Source organism: Lepeophtheirus salmonis, chromosome 5 (assembly GCF_016086655.4).
Source record: "Lepeophtheirus salmonis chromosome 5, UVic_Lsal_1.4, whole genome shotgun sequence".
Classification (NCBI taxonomy): domain Eukaryota; kingdom Metazoa; phylum Arthropoda; class Copepoda; order Siphonostomatoida; family Caligidae; genus Lepeophtheirus; species Lepeophtheirus salmonis.
In genome coordinates this window covers 68,324,054-68,345,568 of record NC_052135.2, presented here as the reverse complement: position 1 = coordinate 68,345,568, position 21,515 = coordinate 68,324,054, and the positions used below count along the sequence as shown (strand labels likewise).

The 21,515-nt window shown below is 33.0% G+C and overlaps 4 protein-coding genes across 4 annotated transcripts in view; 2 read left to right on the top strand and 2 right to left on the bottom strand.

Moving 5' to 3' along the window:
- fry (Protein furry) overlaps window positions 1-10,897 on the bottom strand; it is a 53,281-nt gene extending 42,384 nt beyond the window's left edge. Inside the window, 5 exon segments of the mRNA XM_071888924.1 lie at window positions 4,628-4,836; window positions 6,274-6,566; window positions 6,635-7,076; window positions 7,153-7,841; window positions 7,898-10,897. Coding sequence (XP_071745025.1) covers window positions 4,628-4,836; window positions 6,274-6,566; window positions 6,635-7,076; window positions 7,153-7,841; window positions 7,898-10,641 — 4,377 coding nt within the window. The 5' untranslated portion in view covers window positions 10,642-10,897.
- A 2,300-nt stretch (window positions 10,898-13,197) lies between these two features.
- Window positions 13,198-14,303, top strand: Srp14 (signal recognition particle 14). The gene is made up of 4 exons (XM_040712498.2): window positions 13,198-13,357; window positions 13,452-13,524; window positions 13,593-13,756; window positions 13,823-14,303. Exons 1-4 carry the CDS (start codon window positions 13,334-13,336, stop codon window positions 13,943-13,945), a joined length of 384 nt encoding a protein of 127 aa, XP_040568432.1. The 5' UTR covers window positions 13,198-13,333; the 3' UTR covers window positions 13,946-14,303.
- On the bottom strand, window positions 14,236-18,862 carry MED23 (mediator complex subunit 23). The gene is given in 7 exon segments (XM_040712497.2): window positions 14,236-15,088; window positions 15,147-15,839; window positions 15,902-16,168; window positions 16,170-16,553; window positions 16,555-16,887; window positions 16,954-18,267; window positions 18,339-18,862. Coding segments are annotated over 7 exon segments (4,167 nt in total). The 5' UTR covers window positions 18,780-18,862; the 3' UTR covers window positions 14,236-14,353.
- Window positions 18,863-19,908: 1,046 nt separating this feature from the next.
- LOC121118317 (2-aminoethanethiol dioxygenase) lies at window positions 19,909-21,121 on the top strand. Its single transcript, XM_071888922.1, has 3 exons — window positions 19,909-20,102; window positions 20,168-20,648; window positions 20,725-21,121. Exons 2-3 carry the CDS (start codon window positions 20,309-20,311, stop codon window positions 21,048-21,050), a joined length of 666 nt encoding a protein of 221 aa, XP_071745023.1. The 5' UTR covers window positions 19,909-20,102; window positions 20,168-20,308; the 3' UTR covers window positions 21,051-21,121.
- Window positions 21,122-21,515: the final 394 nt, after the last annotated feature.

The window sequence follows — 21,515 nt, the reverse complement described above, 5'->3', positions numbered from 1 at the left end:
ACTACCACTAGTATATTACTACAATGATGAAAATCCAGTATAGAATGGGCATATTAAATTTAAAAAAACCAAAAATCAACATGGTAATCCTGACAATTTGAAGAATATTTTGGAAGGGGAGGAAGACGTTTCATTAGATCAGCTAGAAAGCACGCCGAATTTATATAATTGTATATTAGTAATGATATTTTTACGTAGGATGTTTTAATTTTCTTATCAATTACCTACAATGAATAATAGTGTTGGGTTTATGTCTAAAAATACTAAACCGCTCTGGGACCGCAATGCAACAAAATTAAGGTCTTGAAGCGCCCGCAGGCTGAACTCCACATTAATTATTGTTATTTAATCCATACAACACGAATATGACCATTAAAATTTTCAAAGAATGTAGGTTTGGCCTTTAAAGCCTTTCTTTTAATCCAAGTTTTTAGGGTATAGCTACGATTCAGTGCCATATTTTGGCATGAAAGTCCTATATAGATGAAAATCAAATTAAATAACAAATTGATACAAACATTCAGCATTTGAAAAATTCAATTATTTATTAAATTTATCTTGACTACAATTAATAAAAAATGTATACAACCACTAAAAAATCGAGTAAAGTGAAGGACCTTACATAGAAGCTACTATCTTTTTTTTTATTTTTTTTAAGTGCTTTATATCCTAACTGAAGTTTTAGAATTTTTTTTAAAATGCATTTAAAAAAGGTCAATTTTGATTGATTTTTAGCATATGTTGTTTAAATATTTATTAAGGAGTTTATATAAAATAAGCTGGTTAATTTGCGTTGAATATCGATTACAATAATATTTCGTGAAAAAAATTAAAACTCTTCAATCGATTTCTTGTTGGGATCACGTCGTTACCTTTATTATAGCACGCAACCTTTTCTTTCGAAAAGAAACAAAAAATGCCCGAAATTATCTGGTAGCTAGCCAAATAAGTCAATCATACCAATTGTTATATATCCCTTATGTACTCCCAGACGATCACCGTCAAATATTATTTATTCACCATTTTTAAAATATCTTTTGTAAAATAAAATATTACTAAGCAATACTATAATAATCTATTAAAAGCGTAGCTATTAATTTGTATTACTATATAATAGCTAAAATTTCATCATATATATAATAAAATGGCCATTATATATCCTGTAAAGGACAAGGGATCAACAAGAAATTGTATTCCAATTGTTGTTGTTTTTGGAAACTGAGCATAAGTATATAATAACTTAATACTTTGTATATTAATGAAAAAGAATAAACTATGAAATAGCCATGACGTATCAAGGGAGAAGAGAGAATTGGTAGCTGATAACAAAATAACAATTTTCAATAGTGTGGTCATTTTACGTTCATATATATATTGTAAGGTAAAAAGGTTTTGGGTAATTTGATTAATAATCAATTCATAGCAAGAAATTTGATCACTAAGGATTTGATTATGATACAATTTCATTGCAAGAAATTTGATAATCTAGTGATCTAGGCTTGTTCCTAACCACGTTATTCCTTTCATTTTTTCGTTATTCTCGCAACGTGAATACTTATACACTCATCTTTCAAAATAATTTTCACGTCATGACGTCTCAGTATCTTTTATGATCAGTGTTACCAAATAACCGATTTTTATAAGGTTTAGTTACCCTTATAAAAATAACGGCTCCGAATGACTTTATCCCTTTTTTGAATTAATATAAATTATAATACTCATATCAACGGATACGTTTATTATACTGTCACAATATTGAGAAAAAGTCCCAGCTTTCTTTTATGTTATCGCCATGTATATATATACATTACCGATTCAGTTTTCCCGCCCGGAATAATATTGTAATATATTGTCACGCAAAAAAATTCTTCAATAAATATTAAAACAAAATAGACCAAATATCAATCAAAATCTACCTTTTTTTCAATACCATTTTTTAAAAGTTACAGTATAAGGTCTATTCTAAAACTTCAGCTAGGATATGACGCACTCAAAAAAAAGATATTCACTTCTAAGTAAGGTCGATTTTTTGGTGGTTATATACATATTTTATAAATTGAAATTAAAATAAATTAATAAATTATACATTTTTCAAATGCTGAATGTTTGTATCAATTTGTTATTTACTTTGATTTTCATCAATATAGGTCTTTCATGTGCCAAAATATGGCACTGAATCGTAGTTATACCCTAAAAAATTGATTATTTTTAAAAAGGCTTTAAATGCCAAATCTGTAGAGAATGAAAGTTTTAATGGTCATTTTCGTGTTCTACGGCTTTAATAACAATAATATATGAGGGTTTCACCCAGCGCACAAAAATATTGTTGCATGGTGTTATTAATTGACCCAGCTAATTCGGTCCTTTAAAGAAGTTCGGTCTAGATCGGTCCCAAAAAAATCGGTATATTCCGATTCTATAGATGAATTGTTGATGACGTCATGTGTGTTTCAAAATTGTGAACATCGACACAATAACGTCGTATAAATTCAAATTTGTTGCATAAATTATAATCGTATTACTCATAAATACGAATAGGGGAGCCAATCGGCCCCTAGATTGAGACAAAAAAAAATCCATCTATATTGAAGGCGGTGGATTGCAGTCTGGACCGAAAATTCGGCCTAGAAAAAATCACTTAAGACCGAACAGGGGGGGAAATCGGTATTTAACCGTGTCTGAACACTAATAGGTAGTGTTTCTGAAATGTATTATAAGTTAGAAGTTACTTTGAAGAAAAAGAAAAGAAAGGATTTTCTACAAACAATCAGATAACTATCACAGAGATAGAAGCAACAAAATAATAAACCACATAAGTCACTACTCGTGTCATAACTCATAAGTAGCTCTACGTAGAGTAAAAAAGGGCATGGGAACATAGAATACAAAATTTTATTTTGTATTCTTGAACAAATTATATTTCTTTTAGTACATTCTACTGACACTACTTCGGAGGTGTCGCAAATTGCATATAAATGTTGCAAAAATTCCCGGTACAATTCAAGACAAATTTTCTATCCATCTATAATTGACCGAAATATGTCAATGAAATATTGGGGCGTCATGAAGTAGAAAAAATATAAATTTTGTTTAAGATTGTTTTTTTAGTTAACGGATTACACAGAAGAAGAATAGTACACAAATAACTATTTGAAAATGTATTCACTTCATTTACCTCGGATAAGTATATGTAATCTGACCTCATAATTATACACTTCTTTATTTAATTGGAGGATATTTTATATGGAGAAGCGTGTGAAATAGAGATTAGCCATATTGAATAGAAAAGTAAGGGAGGGGATTAAGTCATACGAATAATTAAGATCGTGGAATCCAAGAATAGTTTCAATTAATATGCTAAAACACTACTCATATTTTAGTTACGTTTTACTCACGTGAGTTATGAGTATTTTAATAATGACATAAAATAAACGTGACTATCTGACAAACCAAGTAATGCATCAGGAAGGAAAGAAGTCTTTAGACCATTTACAATCACATTGTTTGTTGAATTTTGTCTGTTTAAGTAAAAATTTTAAAGTAAATTAACTGAAAACTAAGGTTTACAGCATTAATTGGATATATAGAACATAAAAAAGAGAAAGATAATCAATTGTGAAGAAAAAAGAGCTTACATTGACGTTTTAGACCACGCCCGTCAACATGAAGGCCCCTAAAGGTCAGTAAGGCTAATGTGGGAGGAGTCATAAATAATTTGGACGTTGAGGACAACCTGACGGACAAGCCTAAGAATGATAGACTAACCAAAATCCTCTTGAGTGACTTTACACCAGCCTTTGATAATAACCCCGCATTGAAGTTCATCGACAAAAAGAAAGTAGATTGTCCACAGTAGGCGAGTCCTTGAAAAATGCTGTTGGAAAGTCACTCAGGAGAATTGAGAGGTCCATCCTTTCACAATAACAACAAAAACTCCGTTATAAACGTTGACCCTGATAGAAAACGTACGATTTTTTTTTCGATTAAAAGGCTTTCACGGTGGACTCAGTCTACAACAAAAATGACGAGTTGGTTTCCTTTGGTAATATCATTAGGACTATCTCAGAGACAAAGCAACTTGCCTCTCTGTTGATTTTAATGGCTGGATGGGAGAAAAAATCTTTGTCTTCCAGCACGGACTAGAACACCGATGAAAGCTCTTCTTTTCTTTTCTTTTTTTTTTTTTGTTAATGTTTCATATTTTCATGAAAGCTTATAACCTAAGTGGCTGGAACCTTTTAATTAAACTTACTTAACTTATCAAAAATGCGTTTGAAAATTGTCTTAGGACACCCCGTAAAAATTTACGAACATGACTGCAAGTGAAATCTAACAAATCTCGCCCCCCTTCTCAATTAATTTTAATTGAGAAGTTCGAAAAAAATCAAAATAATTGACATAATTCAAAACTCAATTAATTTTAATTAATTAACTATTTTTCTAATATTAGAAACATCTCCATGGAGATATAATCTAATATGATCTTAAAAGCATAGAAAAAAAAAAGAAAATTATTTTTTCATTATAACGAATATAAAAAAGAAAGCAATGAATTGGTTGAGTGATTGGAAAAAGAATTCAATTAATTCCCTTATTATCCTTACAATAAATATTTAAAAAAAATTACCTTAACAGTAATATAAAACAAATTGTTGGTAATCATTTCAGTGGCTTCTGTAGATCCCCAACCATCTTGAGTGTGTCCATCTGGGCAATCAACATCTGATGGGTTAAAATTACAGTCAACTAACTCCATGTTGTAAAGCCAAGGGAGTAAGTAACATAACATGTTTTTGGTGACAGCTGATCTGGTTGTTTGTAATCGATGGCATATTTCTATATAGATAAAAAAGATAAGAACATATTAAGCAGAATAAAATATACATAAATTATATGTAAAATACATAAACAATACCATTAGGCACTTCAAGGCCATTCTGAGAAAATATAGGACTTACATTGAACAGAAAATGCATTTGGTCATATTCTAAAAATCATTAACTAAGATAATTTTGGAGGAATATGTAAAATATTACTTAAAGTTTGCCCAAGGGTCGAGTTGTATATTTTTAACCCACAAATTTCTACAAAAATCAGCTCTTTCATCATTTATTACTCAACAATTTTCCCCATTTCAGGGCTTTCAAGTCACACATTGAATTTCCCACATAGAAAAAACAACCCTAAATTAGATGAGGGAATTTTTTTTGGAAGCTAACACTGGACTTATGGTTGAGGGCGGTGGGTTCTGCCGTTTCTGTGATAAGTTTTTATGTAAATTGTGGGGTTATAGATGGTTATATCAATATGGAGTTTAAAAATCAACTCCTTGTACAAGCAAATTGCATAAGCTAAGAGAACTTAATTTATACACGTCAAATGCGCTCATTTTCCCTTCTCTATTTATATTTAAATTGTTACATGACCCTAAAAAAATAATTTAGAATGAACTTTCATTATGAGAGAAAATATTAATGAAAAATTTGTAAATTAAATACATTGAATTAATGTAAATATTATGAGGCTTTACGAAATTTTATATGGGAAACAAATTAGATAAAATGTTGCGGGTAATGTAATGTAACCCAGCTTGGGTTACAGAATTCAAATGATGCGGTACCTGCAGGCTCAAAAAAGCCAACTCCTGCATCACTAAGAGGTGCATATCACCGTCATCCGTTTAAAGTAATGGTACAATATTATATAGCACTGCTTTTGAAAATCCTATTTGCATTTTCCATTCTAATTGAAAACTTATTTTTTTAAATCCTACAAAGATCAATGGAGGCAATAAAATGTTAAAAAGATAACATAAAAAAGTGTCCATATTGAATAATATATTTATACCCTATCTTGTCCATTTATGTGCATAAATATATATACATATATATTTGTACAAAGTAGGTACATAAAGTATTGAAGGGGAAAAAATCCTCCCGTTTATTTTATTTCAGGACTTTAAAACATTGCCTCACAAAAGGATAAAACTGAATTTCAAAGTTCTATTATAGTTAAGAAATAAATAAAAAAAGTCAAAACCTCTGCATATCGAAAAAAATACATTACCAAACTAATATTATTGATGAGAAAAATATGCAGATAAGTGTATATATTTTTCAAAACAAAACCAAGTATTCAAAAGAAATGTTAACTTCTTTCAAATAGGTACTATGATTATATCTTTAAAAGTTTAATAAGGAATTATTTAATCAAAATTTAACATTCGATTATATATTTTTGTAAAAGTGTATTTATAATAAAAATAAAAAATACCTGAAAACATGGGCATGGTGAGTTCAGGATGAAGTTGTGATAATTGCCTTGATAGACATAATTGAGAACGAGAGTAGGTCGTTGCAAGAAGTACATCTAAAGTATTTCTTTGTTCATTTGATTCAGGACTTTCATCTTCATCACCAGTTTGAAATGAATATACAGATCCAAAAAACCTATGATCTAATATTTGAAGAAGTTGTAATGCAGTTTCATAAATGATTGTTCGCGCAGATCCTGTGTTCATCAGAGTAACATTAATTATGGCTGTATAATGATCGCAAGGGTACTCCCTATAAATAAATAAAATTATTATATGTATGTATAAAAAACCTTCCACTGAAACATTTGCAAAAATTACCTCGTAGCAAATATTGTAGCCAAAGCAAGAAAACAACTATCAGCGACTCTCTGTTCCCCAGTGAAACATCTTTCCACAAACCACTCCAATAAGGTTGATATATTTGGATTAAATTCCAATAGCAAAACAATGGTTTCCTGAGCCAGTTTATAAATCTTGCTCTCATTGGATTGAAGTAATAAATCTAAAAATGTATAAATACTTCCATCTTCAATAAAAAGACTTTCATCAAAGCAGGGACCACAGCATAGAACTGATATCATTGATTGAAGGGCTGAAAATTCAAATTCCGTTGAAGTATTGGTTTTTTCGTCAATAGAGATAGATCCTGTAAAAGACCTATTGGTATCAAAAGGTTGTCCAAGAACTCCACTCCAACTAGCAAAGAGATGAAAAAGACTTTTTCGTAAATCTCGCTTGATGAGATTTTTTCTTCGTTCAACTAAAAAAAGTATAAATAGAGAGAGATAAAATTAATTACCCATATCATTATATATAAATGAGAGTAGAATACTTACGTGAAAAACTATTGATAAGTTTACGAATAAATGATCCAAAACTTAGTTTCCCTTCTCTAACACATGGTACAAATTTATCATTTTCTGATTCTAAAATTTGTCGAGCACCTTCAATATATTCTGTAAACGTCTGAGCGAGTGCTCCGGTATTTGGATCTGTTACACCACTAGTAGCCCTACTAAATGTCCCATGAGAAGCAATTAATTCCATGACACGCACTAATTGAAGTCTTAACGCTTCACGCCGTCGCTTACGCCCCATATTTTCTCGCTTTCTATCAATGGCTTCCTTAACATATGACCAAAGCTCAGACATAAGATCGCCTAAAGCATTGTGATTGATCCTTCCTAAAGCTTGTACAATACAATCTCGCATATCAGAAACATCACAACGGAGCAGAGGAACAAGAAGTTTATACATTACTGACGGAGATACAACTGAAGGTGATTTATTATCATTATTTCTATCGATAAGACCAAGAGATTCTGGAGAGGAACTTGACCCAATAGATGAAAACATCATATCTGGAGAAACGCATCGCAATACAGGAGAAGGGATAGGAGGGACGACCCGACAAGCAAACGATATGTAGTTTTTCCAAAGATGCATCGATATATCTTTTTCATTTACTGTTTTTCTAGGCGCAGTACCAGGTCTTAAGAGTGAGGCACGATTGTCAGCTACAGGTCTAATATATCAAAGTAAATAATTAACTTTTATAATATAAGTACTTAATTAACTTACGCTGGATCCACAACATTAAAATGTTGTGACAATCGGGAGTGAGCAATAGGCCAAGAATGAAAAATTGCAGTTTGGCAAGTCGATGGAAGTCGATCAGGGTTCAGAAACCCCATTAAACAAGCTGACCAAGGATCAGCAGTGAATAAGTGTTGTGTAGAACCACTTTTGGCGGCTGCACCATCATCACCGAATCCACCAGTCCATTGTGCACTAGATCTTTCGGTAAGCCATTGAAAATCAACAGAAGTTAATGCAGAGTAAGTTGATCTATCCTGAAACGGAATCAAGGGCCAGACTTTTTTATCCTCGATTACTGAAGATGAGAATTTATCAAGAGCATCCAATACAAACATTTCCTCTATTGACAGATTAGTAACTTTGAATAACAGTTTAACTTCCTTCAAAATTAAATAAGAAGGCCGTCTGAGAGAAAGTCGGCATTGACACAGCATAACCAGAGCAAATCCTTCAGCCATATGAAGGGTGGTTGATAAATCAGGATGATCGTGACGAGAAATAGTTGAATCCACGTTTTCTTTCATTTGAGTAGTTAATGCTTTCTCTGCAGCAGTTTTCCAAGCAGTCAACAATTGAAGAACCATTCTAACTGCATTATCTAGTAATTGTGTTTGAGAGTCTAATACTTCTTTTGTTACAAACTGCATGAATCCATACAAAACCTCTTCTCTCCAATCTGGGAAATCAACAATAAGATTCAACAAAGATTGCCAGGCTAATCGCCGGAGTTCTTCATCACTATGGACAGTTAAACGAGATAAAGTGTCTACTAAGTCTGAATGACTCATTCCATCAGGAATTAGACGAGGAATAGCAGCAATCACAGTTCTAAATAAATCAAGTTTCGGTTTAGCATCCTCAGGCTCTTTATTACCAGAGGCTTGTGTATTTGTCAATAAAAATGGCTTGCCGAATTGAGTATCAAGTGCTCGTAGAATATCATCAAAGACCTTCCTAACATAAGAGTAGTAACTAGACATTCCAATACTTTTTGCAGCATCTTCAGAGAGCATTTTATTCAAAAAGGTTTTTTTAACTCTCAAGGTACTTCCAGAAGGCATAACACCAACAGTGCGAGGAAGAGGAGGATCTCCTTCCTTTTGTTGGAGAGAGTCAGCAACGACTAAAAATGCTCTAAGGCCAATATTTAGTCTTTCAGGTGCATTGATCATTTTTATTGGCCTTCCAACAGATAAAAGATCAAAAACAATGTCCTTCATCGCAAATTCCATTTTTTCTTGTGCTATAAATTGAATTATTTTGACAAATATGTTTAACGGTGTATCTCTAGGGACAATTGATTTGGTTCCTTTCGGAAACAATGAATGAACGATACTTTGAAGTCTTGATTGAGTTACATTGTTACTCTCACATTTAATGCGAATCATATAGACCCATAGAAGACGATAGAGAGACTCCAAAGCTACTCTTGCCATTTTAGTATCTTTGTTTTTTAATTGTTGGAGACACATGGTCAAAAAGCAGTGCCAATTCTGTAGGAAAAATACTCTATGCGAGACACAGAGAAGACATGTAACAAGAGGAAAAATTGACAGTCGATGCTTGGATTTAGTACACATGTCTAATGTCGAAGAGAATAAAGTTTCGACAAAACTTTTAAGACATGGCACATTGACCTCATTCTTTACTGCTCCAGCAACAGGGATGAGAATTTCTACAAATAGTCCAGCAAGTGCATGTTTAATATTTTTCTCCTTAACTTCTAAGAAATATTGAGCACATTCCAAAAGAAATTGAAAGGACAGCTCAAAATCTTCAAAGGGTGCCATTTTTACTCGAAAGAACTTCATGCCCATGAGGAGAGTAATTATGGACTGTGTAGTATGTGTTGAAGGTTCTCTGGATCCCAATTCTTTCAATTCCAAAAAAAATCTCGTTTTTGTAGAGATAAATCGAGATTGAGCCAAAGTCCCAAGAACTTCTGCATATAGTTCAGCAATAATTTCAATGTTAGGAGCATTGGGACCCAAATATTGCCCATCACGATATTTAAAATGCTTGAAAGCAATATTCTCGATATATTGAACCAAGTCTTCATGTCCAGGATGAACGGGTAGGGTTTTGAGAACTTCAATAAGTAGAAGACAAAATATAAACTCAATGGCCAAGTCTCTTTTTTCCGCAATGAACTCTTGTTCACCAGATATAAAATCCGCCTTTCCTTTAGAAGAAAAAGAAGAGCCTCCTTTGGGATCATTATGAGAAAGCCACTCAACACCTTGCTTCTCGTACCAGGCAAAAAGTGTTTTTAAGAGAGACGGAAGAGTATTTTCAGCCACACTTCCAAAAGCTGATAGTAATTGATCAAATTGAGGGTCTTCTCCTCTCTGAAGGGATTTGCTAATGGGTCTGTCAGGGGCTTCCGATAAAACACACGATATTTTCCTCTCTGCTTGAATAATGAAATCAGCAAAAAGTGTACGCATTACAAATTCTCCTGGCTTCAAATCTGTTTCCACGGATAGATTACTTCGAGGGCGTTCCTTAGGGGCGCCCCAAGGAAGGATCTGATTACTTGTAAATCTGGAGAGTGATGAAGAAGTGGGAGATGCGGAGGAGGAGCCCGAAACACCAGGGCTCCCTTCTTCTTCTAAATGAGACAAGCTCTTTCCCCCCGCAGAGGGAGAGTCTGTTTCAGCACCTTCAGGTCCAGGACGCTCCTCACTCGGAGGCACAAGGACATCATCCGTCTCTGGGTCGGACATACCTACTTAGCAGTCAATAGTAGTGTATCTCGATCAATAGGACACTCAATTCACAATTACTCTGTCATTTATAGTCTCAAAAATATCTAATAATTAATTATGTTCGCCAATTGCAGCACTAGCCCTTCCATTCTTTCACAAATTTGTATCTAATTTAAAATATTAAATATTTATTAATATTATGAAATAGTCAATAGAAAATCGTCAATTTTTTCTTTAGCTAGCTAGTTCCTTCAAAAAATGACTTCACACAACCAACAGCGACATCTACTTTCTTCAATTCACTTATTATTGCAGTTATTAGCCGCCCATAAGCCATATAGTTAGAAATGGAGAGAGATGCATTTTATCAATTAATTATAAATAATATAATTTATATCCTATGGGATTTTTTTGCGCAGAAAATACACATACAATAACCTCTCTCCTTAGTAGGTGTTTGATATTTTTTCACATTTTCTGACGTCATATATTGCATCATAATTGAAGGAGAGGCCATCCTGGTCGATATTTTACTTAATAAAATCTAGATGAAACTTTATCAAATCACTTTAAGAATGAACACCTGCATTAGATACATCCTAATGTCAATGATTAACAGTGATATTTCTTAATATACCTAATTAAAGTAAAATATGTAATGAAAAAAAAAAATCCTCATGATATATCTAGACTTCTTTTTTTTTTTTTTTTTTTTTGATAATCGAATAGGGACGAAATAGTTAGGATAATAGGAAAAAAAGTATGTTATTCTTTCCATTGTAATAAGCATTAAGGTTTAAGTCCTATAACTTTTTTGGTTTAATTTACACATCCAATAGTTAATTATTTTCCTTAATAATAATCAAAAGAAGTTCTATTGTTATAAAACTTGGTTGTTTAGGCCCCTGAAATGGCCCACATCAACGATGCTGATGTCCCATGAAAACGTTCTGTTTAGTGTATCAATGTATAGTAAAACCAAAATGTCTCTATATATCTTGACTTAAACAAGATAATATGTTATTGAGTGTATTTATTATGATTTATGTAGTTTATTCTAGTGGCATTGATATTTATCAATAAAACTTAAAAGCTGAATTAATGTATCCTATTTAAATCTATTTTATATAATATATTCCTTGATAAAAAAGAATATTCGAGACTTGTAAGTTGTAAGAACTCACTCAATAGACAATAACAAGTTCATATAATATTAATTATTATGTAACTGCTAAGGTAAAATAATTTTGTCGAGTATAAAGAGACGCAATATTGAAGTTTATCTTGAACAATTTGAATTAATAATTATTATTAACGCTGCTATTCAATTTATCTATCCTTTCATCATTGATTATCTCAAAAATAAGTAATTCATTGAATCAATGAAGTCTTGGTTGGTAAATCAATTTCAAAATAAGTTGATACTTTATTATATTACACAATTGTTAAGATACATTGTCATATCCCTTTCATAGAGATGAATATGAGAAGGATCCAGCAAAATTATCAAATATATCATTATATTAAATTCAAATTATATTCTTAGTTTTAAATATTTTAAAATGTATTGCAATAAATAGTAGATTTGTTCCAAAAAATCATAAATAAATTAACCAAGGCTGTAAATAGGTTTTTGAGATGTATATTAATTGTAGAATGTCGTCGATACCAAAATCACAAATATATATGTTGGAAAAGCCCTGAATTATTTCACTTTAAAAAAATGATCACACATAATCATATTTTGACGTCATATATTTAATTGAAAATTATGTTTATCAAGATGGAGACACCGTTTATCAATATATTCGGTTTCTTAATTTTTGATATTCTACGGCAACCTTTTATTTTTTCTAAGGAGGGAAATTCAAATTATTAATTAATTAATACATTAAATAATGTATTTAATTCTAATTTTTTGTGACTTTTCAAAAGTTTGTAATATCGGTGTGCAAATACCCTTGACTCTACCGACTTTATGAATCACATTAATATTAAATGATCAATCGGGGAATAAAGTTTCATAATCATTAATTATTTGAAACAAACTTACTACATATTAATGATCTTGTGCAAACACAAAAGAAGTTGATACTTTATTTTTTAAGGACACAATCATCAGTTTAGACAATTAATTCAATAATTTAGTAAAACCCATTAAAATAGATCTACTTTGATTTTGAATTGTATACATTAAGTCAATTCCTCATTTTTTGCTCAAGAACAATTTTAAGGAATTTTAAATATTACCCCAAATGGAAGAGTTGTCTGAAATACTACGTGAAGTTGGTATAAGACTTATACCAACTTCACGTAGGATACAAAATTCATATGAGTTTATCAACAGGAATTTCTCATTAAAAATAATGTTAATCACCGCAACAGGTTACGTGATTGACCCTTCTGCTCCTCCAGATAGTATTAAAACCATAGCCAGTAATAAAAAAACATTTGTTCTCTATGACGTATCTACATAATTAATGGACAATGGATACGTACGTATCTCTGGTTCGTAAAAGTGAAAAGGAATTGAATGACGTCACGCTATGCATCAACTATTTCTTTAGAATGCCTTCACCTACTTATCTCAATTCTGAGTTTACACGTCGTGCAGCGGTCTGAAGGATAGACTAGAGATTAGAATAATAAATCCTTTTCCAGAGGGACTTCCCGAGGCAATACAAATTTAGTTCATATATTATATGCCATTATGGTGCTCTTAGATAATGATATGGTAAGGGATCTTCTTACTCTTTGTTCCATCACGGGGATTTCAAAACACTTAGTAATTGACTCATTTTTATTTTTTTGGTCTGTCTTTTTTGCAGTTTCTATCTCGTTTGACACTTATGTTTGATAAATCCCGGACAAAAGGGCACGTAGCACTCTGTATGAAAAGATGTAAGTCATATATATTTCCTATTTAAGTCTTAAGTTGTAATTGGACTCCCCTTATTTTTGTCTTTAAGATGACGGACGTACAAAACCACATCCAAGGCTCGTGGTGGCTCCCAAGGCCGCATCCAAAAAGAAATCCAAGAAGCCAGTAGTGGAGCTTCCAGTTGTAACTAATCCGGACGAGTATATGTGTTTAATCCGTGCCACTTGTAAAAATGAAAAAATTAGTTCCATTGTGAGTATTCCTTCCCATGTGTCCAAATTCCTTGAATCCCAAATGAACGGACTTTTTCTTTCACAGGTTCATTCAAAAGATATAAATAAATTCCAAACAGCGTACTGCAGTCTTCTCAAGAGTCATATGGACGGTCTCAAACGTCGAAAGAAAGTTAAACCCAATAAGGTGTCAGCCAACAAGGAATAATGAAACTAATATGTATTGCTATATTTGCTCGTTAAGACTTGCATGACGGCGTTCGATTTGATTACTCTTCAATAGTTAATAATTTCCACTACTTCATTACCAATTTGTTGTACTTCGGACCCCATTTTTTCCAATCAATATTATTTGTTTTTCCGCGCCAATGGTTGGAAAGGGGATTAAATGGAATTTGAAGTTATTTTCTATCAAAAGTCGTACAGTTGTTTCTGTCTAATCATCATGATGTTAGAATATGTTTTCTTTATTCCTCCTATCTATATATTGATATTTCATGTGTTTCGAATTTTTATTCCTTATAATAGTAAAATATAACGCATAAATATGTGGCTTTATTTACAAATTATAGTAATTAATAATCTTGACAAAATTCATTAAATGAAAAGGAACTATTTAAGTGTTCGTTTGAGGCGTAGTTGTAGATGTAGAGGTGGCTGAGGGGGGTGTTGGAGGAGGAGCAGGGGCAGGCGGTTTGGGTTGAAGAATACCAGGAGCAATAAATCGAAGTCTTCGCTGTAAGGCTGGTCTCAAGTCCTTCACGATTCGCTCTGCGTCACTTTTGACTGAATCACCAGTAAATTGGTATTTAACATGGTATAGTATATCACAAATGGGGTCAACATATTTTAAAACTTTACATTCTTTGTCCACACGATTTAAAACCCTATACAGGGAAACGGTTAGGTCAAACAAAGGTCTCATATACCTTTCTGAGTGAAGTCTTTGTAGAAATGGTCCCATCAAATGATACACGAAAATAAGTTGCTCCTCTGTTTTAACAACTGGTAGGAATTTGTCACGAACTAAATCGGGAAGAAGTTGGATTTGATTAAACCCAGCGTGGTGCCAAACGGAATGACTTATTGCTAATAGGTAAGTTAATTTATGCTGACAATGAACTAGATGAGTTGCTTGAAAATTAAATACTCTAAACGGTGTTTGAGATAAATTCCACTGAGACAGAGGGGGAGAAGTTAGGGCTTGAACCAATTTGATGTAAAGTCCTTCCCAGTATGCTTCTGGTAGGTTTGAGATTATTATACCAACAGCATTGATCCAGTCAGGAATTTCATCTTGTGGTATGTAACGATGGGCCTCCCAGATGGCTTCTAAGAAATATTCACCAACCTTTAAAATAATATTTCAATTATAAACATGATGATTAAAAAAACAAAAACAATATTACCTTCAAAGGTTCCACTGGAAGTCCCATTACTTCTACGCATGTAACATACATGGCATGAACACCCTCATTAGGAAATTCATTAAATCGCCAATCCATTTTAGGAAATGCATTTTTTCCTTGAATTGATTTTGCTAATCTACCGATTAAACTAACATAATACTCAATGTTATGAGTCCAAGTAACTTGCTCTCCAACAGCTAAGTAATTTAAATACTCTTCGGTGAGACACCATCCATTGGGTCGAATATCTTTGAGTGCCCCAGTAATACTGCGTACAAGCTTTTTCTTAAGAGAAGGCTTATCACGAACTCTCTTTTCATAGTAATGTAAGGTGTTGTATAAATACGTAATGGGCCGTGCGTGAAACTTGTATAATACACTAAAATGATCAATTAGTGTTTCCAAGGATTTGGCAACTGGCGGAAGCTCTAAGAATCTGTGAACAACAATATCAAAAACAGGAATAAAACGGAGGCAGACGTTGCTGAAGTAAACTGGAAGAGGGGCTTCGGGTGATGTTGAGTGATCATCCGGACCAAATTTCTCAGGAAATTTTTGGTGGAACTCTGAATGCTTGCTATGGAAATCTTTTAAAAGTTGATGCTCGGGAGACAGAGTACGAACAAACTCACTAACCCGATTACGAAAGTCATGAGGTTTGAGCAGCAACAATTGTATAATAAAAAAACATACCTAATAAAAAATTAAATTAATAATATTCATATGCTCAAATTATAATATATGACTTATTTTACCTGTGCCTCACTACCTTCATGAGTTCGAAGAGCCATACAGAGAATAAGTCTATCTAGTGACACAATTTTATACTTCCAAATCAAATTATTTAGAGCATCGATGCAATTTTTCACATGACCTGATCCTCCACTTTTACTAAATTCGCATACCAACATATCACATAAAGATCTCAAATGAGCCGTAAGGGCCTTTGCAGCTCCAATCCTTTCTAAAACTCTGTACGCAATGGGAGTGACATGATCTGTCTCAAGCAACATTTTCCAAAAAAACACAAAGAAATAACGTGTTATTAGAATTTGAAAAATGTTGAACAATATCATGCTCATTTGACATAGAGCTCCAAGTTTTATATTCTTCTTCGACACGACTTTTTAACTGAGCTTTATTTTCTTTAGGTCCTGGATTTTCCTTAAAAAAGTCTTGGAGAATTGTAGGAAAATTGGATAGAGTATGTGATGGCCATGAATGTGGTGTGAGAGTCATTACACTTGTTAATACATCCTTAACCCAAATGGCAGACTGATTTTCTAGTCCATAAATATGAATAGCCCGGGCTAATGTTAAAACTACAACTCTGTTGAGTTCTTCTGATTCTCCGTACAAAACTGTAGATACTGGTTTTCCTTGAGAATTAAGAGAGGAATTTTTTGGGAGGAGACACTTCAGCATTTCCAAGTCCAGTTATTAATTTTAAAGTTGTTGATTCAATACAAAGATTTAATTGTGTATGTTTAGAGAGTAAAATACCCTGTTGCAGATGGTTCAACAAGGATAACCGAAAATGAGATTGTATATGATGTAGCCTATATGAAAATATTTCCAGGAGAACATGAAGAATATTCCAAGCGCCTTGCTTAAAGACTAAAGGAAGTAACTGATTCAGCAATCCTTTAATACCCAACGATTCCAGTTCCGGATAAACAAGTAAACGACTATATGTTTCTATTAATGCTGGAGCTAACGCAGTATTGGTTTTATTGCTCACCTGAAATAAAATGGTACATATAAAGTTAGTTGAATAATATCGTTCTATTATTTATATGAAACAAACCTGCTTTTGAATATGAGTAACAATGGAATGAATTAAACTCATTTTTACATGAACAGAGAGGCAATCCAAAGTTTCCATTGGAAGGGGTTCTATAATATTTGCTGGATTCATGTTTTCAGCCACAATTCCACCAATTGTCGCCATCAAAACTCCGATAGGTAATTGAAAACAATCTTGCGTAGAGTATGTATTACACATTACAGGTACCATATAAAACTCATTCCCAGTTACAGATAACGAAGTCCCCAGTCGACCTTCGTTCACATTTGCAAGGTTTAACAGAAACTCATGATGTAATCGTAAACAACTTGGGAGAGCATACGATAATGAAGGCTGTTGTTCAGTCTGTCTTGCACGGTGAGAAAGTTGGATATACACGGCTGCCGCAGAAAGGGATTTGACTGCATTTGGATCATTCAAGTCTGGTATAGGAATGGGTTCCTTATCGTTGTAAAGTAAGTTAATGAGTCGAAGAGCATGAACGAAATCCCATATCATATTTTTAGTAATGCAACCAGATATATACTGAAGTAAAGCCCATATTAGTTCATCCCTTCCTGACTTTGCTTCTCCAGGAGCAGACAGCTTTTCGTACAATGCATTTGTGAAATTTCCAAAATTAATGAATTGGAAAAGAATAAAAAATATGAGTTCAGATGATAAATTTCTCCACAATTCTCTATTATTCTCGAGGCGACGTTCCAATTCATACTCTAACAGGGAACTATCCAACTCCAATTCAGACAATTCATTCATTGCATCAACAAATAAATTAACAAGAACTTCTTCAAGGGCTGGACAAAGTGCACCTGGAGCTACATTACTTGATGCATCTTTTCTCGGTTTTTGTAGCCCTAAAATATTTATTGCTAACTCTTTAGAATATGGTTGACGAAGGACATATAAAAGAAGACCCGTTTGAGGCTCAACCATTTCTTTAGAGTACGGTAAAATTCTTTCATAAGTTTGATTCCCCTTGAGGAGTATTTTTAGAGAATTGGAATCTAACTTCCATGTAGATACAACATGTGCTTTGCCATAGTGCTCTACAATCGGCCTGAGACGATGACGATATGCACAAGACACCATTTGGGCCGTTTGGGTGAAGGAATTAAGGAATGAGGAAATCATGGGTATGAGCTTCCAATGAGGCCAACGAGGATTTTCTGGATAACTTTTCAATATTTCATTCACAATGAAATATCCGGGTAGAAGAGCTGCTTCACGGTCAAAAATATATTTGAGCAAGTTTTCCAAGGCAGAGAGAGGAGCAACTAAGGAGGGCTCCAATCCTTGAGGCGGGAAAAGTAATACCTGGAAGACACAGACTCAATATTACATATTATGTTTAGGAGCACAAAATCAATCAACAATGGGATAGAAACCTTTTCAATAGCAATTTTCATGATTTCTCTGACACCTTTGTAGTCAACTCCTGGGAGTAGAGCTTTGAGCACGGAGAGTGTTTTGATCCAAAATGGCTCATTTTTAAAATGAAGTGCCTCAGACGATAAAAGAGCATCAGAAACTACTCGAGGACTCAAATCCTTGTTCTCCAAGAGTGACTCCATCATTTCTTCCATTCTAGGACTATTCGCTGCTTCTGCAACGAAACTACGAAGTGCATCCGTGTCCTGAATGGATTGCCCCAATTCATTCTTTTTCCTCTTGGCCGATCCTTCCTTCTCATCATCCTCTTTGGCCAAATACAGGTTAAAGGCTCTTTTTAAGCCTTCTTCTTCCTCTTTTCCTTTCACAGTTTTCGAAAGACCCTCCGAATTCGTTGATTGTGGCCCTGACTCCACCACAGACGACGGCAACGACATTCTCACAACACAACTCAACTCTAGAGCTAGTAACCTTTGCCCAATAAATAATAATAATAACGCTTAGGTTTGTATTTGTTATTGAACTGTACAAGCTCTGACGTCATATACCATTACACTTTTACTGTCTGTTGCAGGGACCTCTTTTCCATATATTAAATGGTCTTTAAATATATTACTACAATATAGATGACTACATTGTGAATTAAATCAAGGAATACTAAAACTAGTTGTGCTAGTAATCTTTGATTAAATGTAGCAAAGTTTGATAGCTGTATAAAAACCATAGATAGAAAATATACAATGTTTTTCTTTCTTTATGGTTTGATTTATAAAATGTACTCTTGACATCCTTTTAATGGTATCTGAACAAAAATCTTGTACATGCACAATATAGCATAAATAAAATATATCTAAATTGGCTAGATTACATTTAAAAAAATCAATATTTAACGGCCATATTAGTGATGTAGTTCTCGATGCTCAAACTTGAAAGATCTTGGTCTCGAAACCTCAAAGTATTGATGATTTCTTCCTCTCGGCTAAGGTACTCTTAGCCCCAACACAAGACATTATTTTTATTTATACTTAAAAGTTGGTTGATAGCTAGGCTAGTTTAAGGCATGTTATTAGCTACTTAAAAGATGGAATAATTGAATGGGTTGATGTTTTTTAATAACTTCAATAGTTTCAATGACAAACCTATTATATGATTTTGATACTATTAATAAATAATACGTATCAATGGGTTCTCAATAGTGATATCTACAAAAAAACTAGGACTGTAGACTGAATGAATAGGCCGAACCATCTCTATGCTAGGTTTCGTTAAACATTTTTGGTATTTACTTCACTTATTTGTGTATATACCATATTTTTGATGACGTCACATGTCTATTTTTTCATTCGAAAAAGGTTTGGGTCTTGTTACTACTTAATCATGAGTATGACTCATGCGACTGTTAGCTAAGTGTAAAACATACTTTGTTTGAGGGTGCTGGTGATGCTTAAAATTACGTCAACTGTTGTGTGCCCCACTCTATGATATGCTTATACTTATATATTCTTTGAAAATCAAGCAAAAAAGAAAGGGGAAAAAATTGTATCATAAGTATGCATAAGTACCCCCACAACAGCTGTCGTGATCTCGAGTCTATGGCAACCATTAGCAACCTCCTCAATAAAAAAGTTTGTCTCTGACTCTATGAAATAAGTAATTATTATTAACAGTACTTGGTAGGAAACAGTCAAAAGTTAGGTAGCAGCTAGATACCCTTGGTTTTAGAGTTCAGTTTATGTTGCCTCTCTCATATTACTTAAGAGGTTACTATTTATCCAAGTGCCTATACTCTAGACGATAGTGAATGATACTTTGTTAATTGTTTCAGTATATTTTGAAAGAATCCTCTGGAACAACAATTTGCCAAATAAAAATTGTCAAGATTTTAACAGCATAATTTCATTTTTTTTTTTTTTGAGGACCTGAGTAGTACATACACTGTACACAAGCGAGTCCCCTATCCTTGACCATGTCATCTTGTATTCAAAGGATCGTAAATCTTGCAAAAAAAGCAATATCTACTTCCAAGGGTACGGGATTCGAGCTCGATGACCAACTCCTTAAAGCACTGAATGCCCTTTCTATCCATGAGCTTTTATTCGATCCCAAGGAGCCATTTGATACTCATAAGGGGCTGTCTTCATACTACGTGGATGTTTACGAAGATAGCGATGTGTCCATTGGTATGTTTTTCTTGAATGCCTCAGCGAAAATCCCTCTACATGGCCATCCACAAATGACGGGAATTATCAAATGCATTGCAGGAAATTTGAAAATATCCTCTTTTTCTCCGGTTGAACATGAAATGAGTTAGTATTTAAATCATATAAATATATATATTAAAGTAGCCCAAATGTTTAATTTTTAAAACAATTCTACTTTTAGATGAAGACAATCTTATCCTTGCAACTTCTCATGGAGATGTCGTTCTGTCTCCCTCGTCAGATCCGGCAATGCTAACACCCATATCTCATAATATTCACGAAGTTAAAAATGCCTCTTCCTCCTCCCCTTCAGGATTTCTTGATATACTTACACCACCTTATAATGTCCCTGATCTGCCTGACTTTTCTCCAAATGAAGAAATTCGATTATGTAATTATTATGAAGTTGTTAAAAAAGATAAAGAGGAATTTCCAACAGACTTTGTAAGCTTACGAATAATTGAGAAACCTGATGAACACATTTGTAGATCTCTCAAATTTTTGTGATATTTAAAATCATCCATGTCTTATTAATTACTGTATATTTTAAAAATATAAAAATCAAATAAGAAACTGAACATATTAGTCAATCAGCTATAGGTATTTGTTTTTAAATTATAATTAGCTCTAAATATCACCAATGTCTTTAAAATCTTTTCGATCTATAACTTTAACCAAAAAATGATAAATGACAGAAATTTAATTAATAAATTCAATGTAGTATCATATACATTATTCACATGTTATAGTACTACAGCATCAAATTAGTTTATTTTTATATATAAATTGTTAAGTACCTAACCTATAGTTTATCATGTCTAAATAAATCAGCAGAATATCGAGTTAAACTATTAATGATAAAACTGATAAGAACGGGGTTCATACTCGCCAACCTTGTAATGTCAAATTTATCATTTTATACATGAGTTTTGAATACTTGATATCAGCAAGTTGATAATTTTTTTTTCTCAA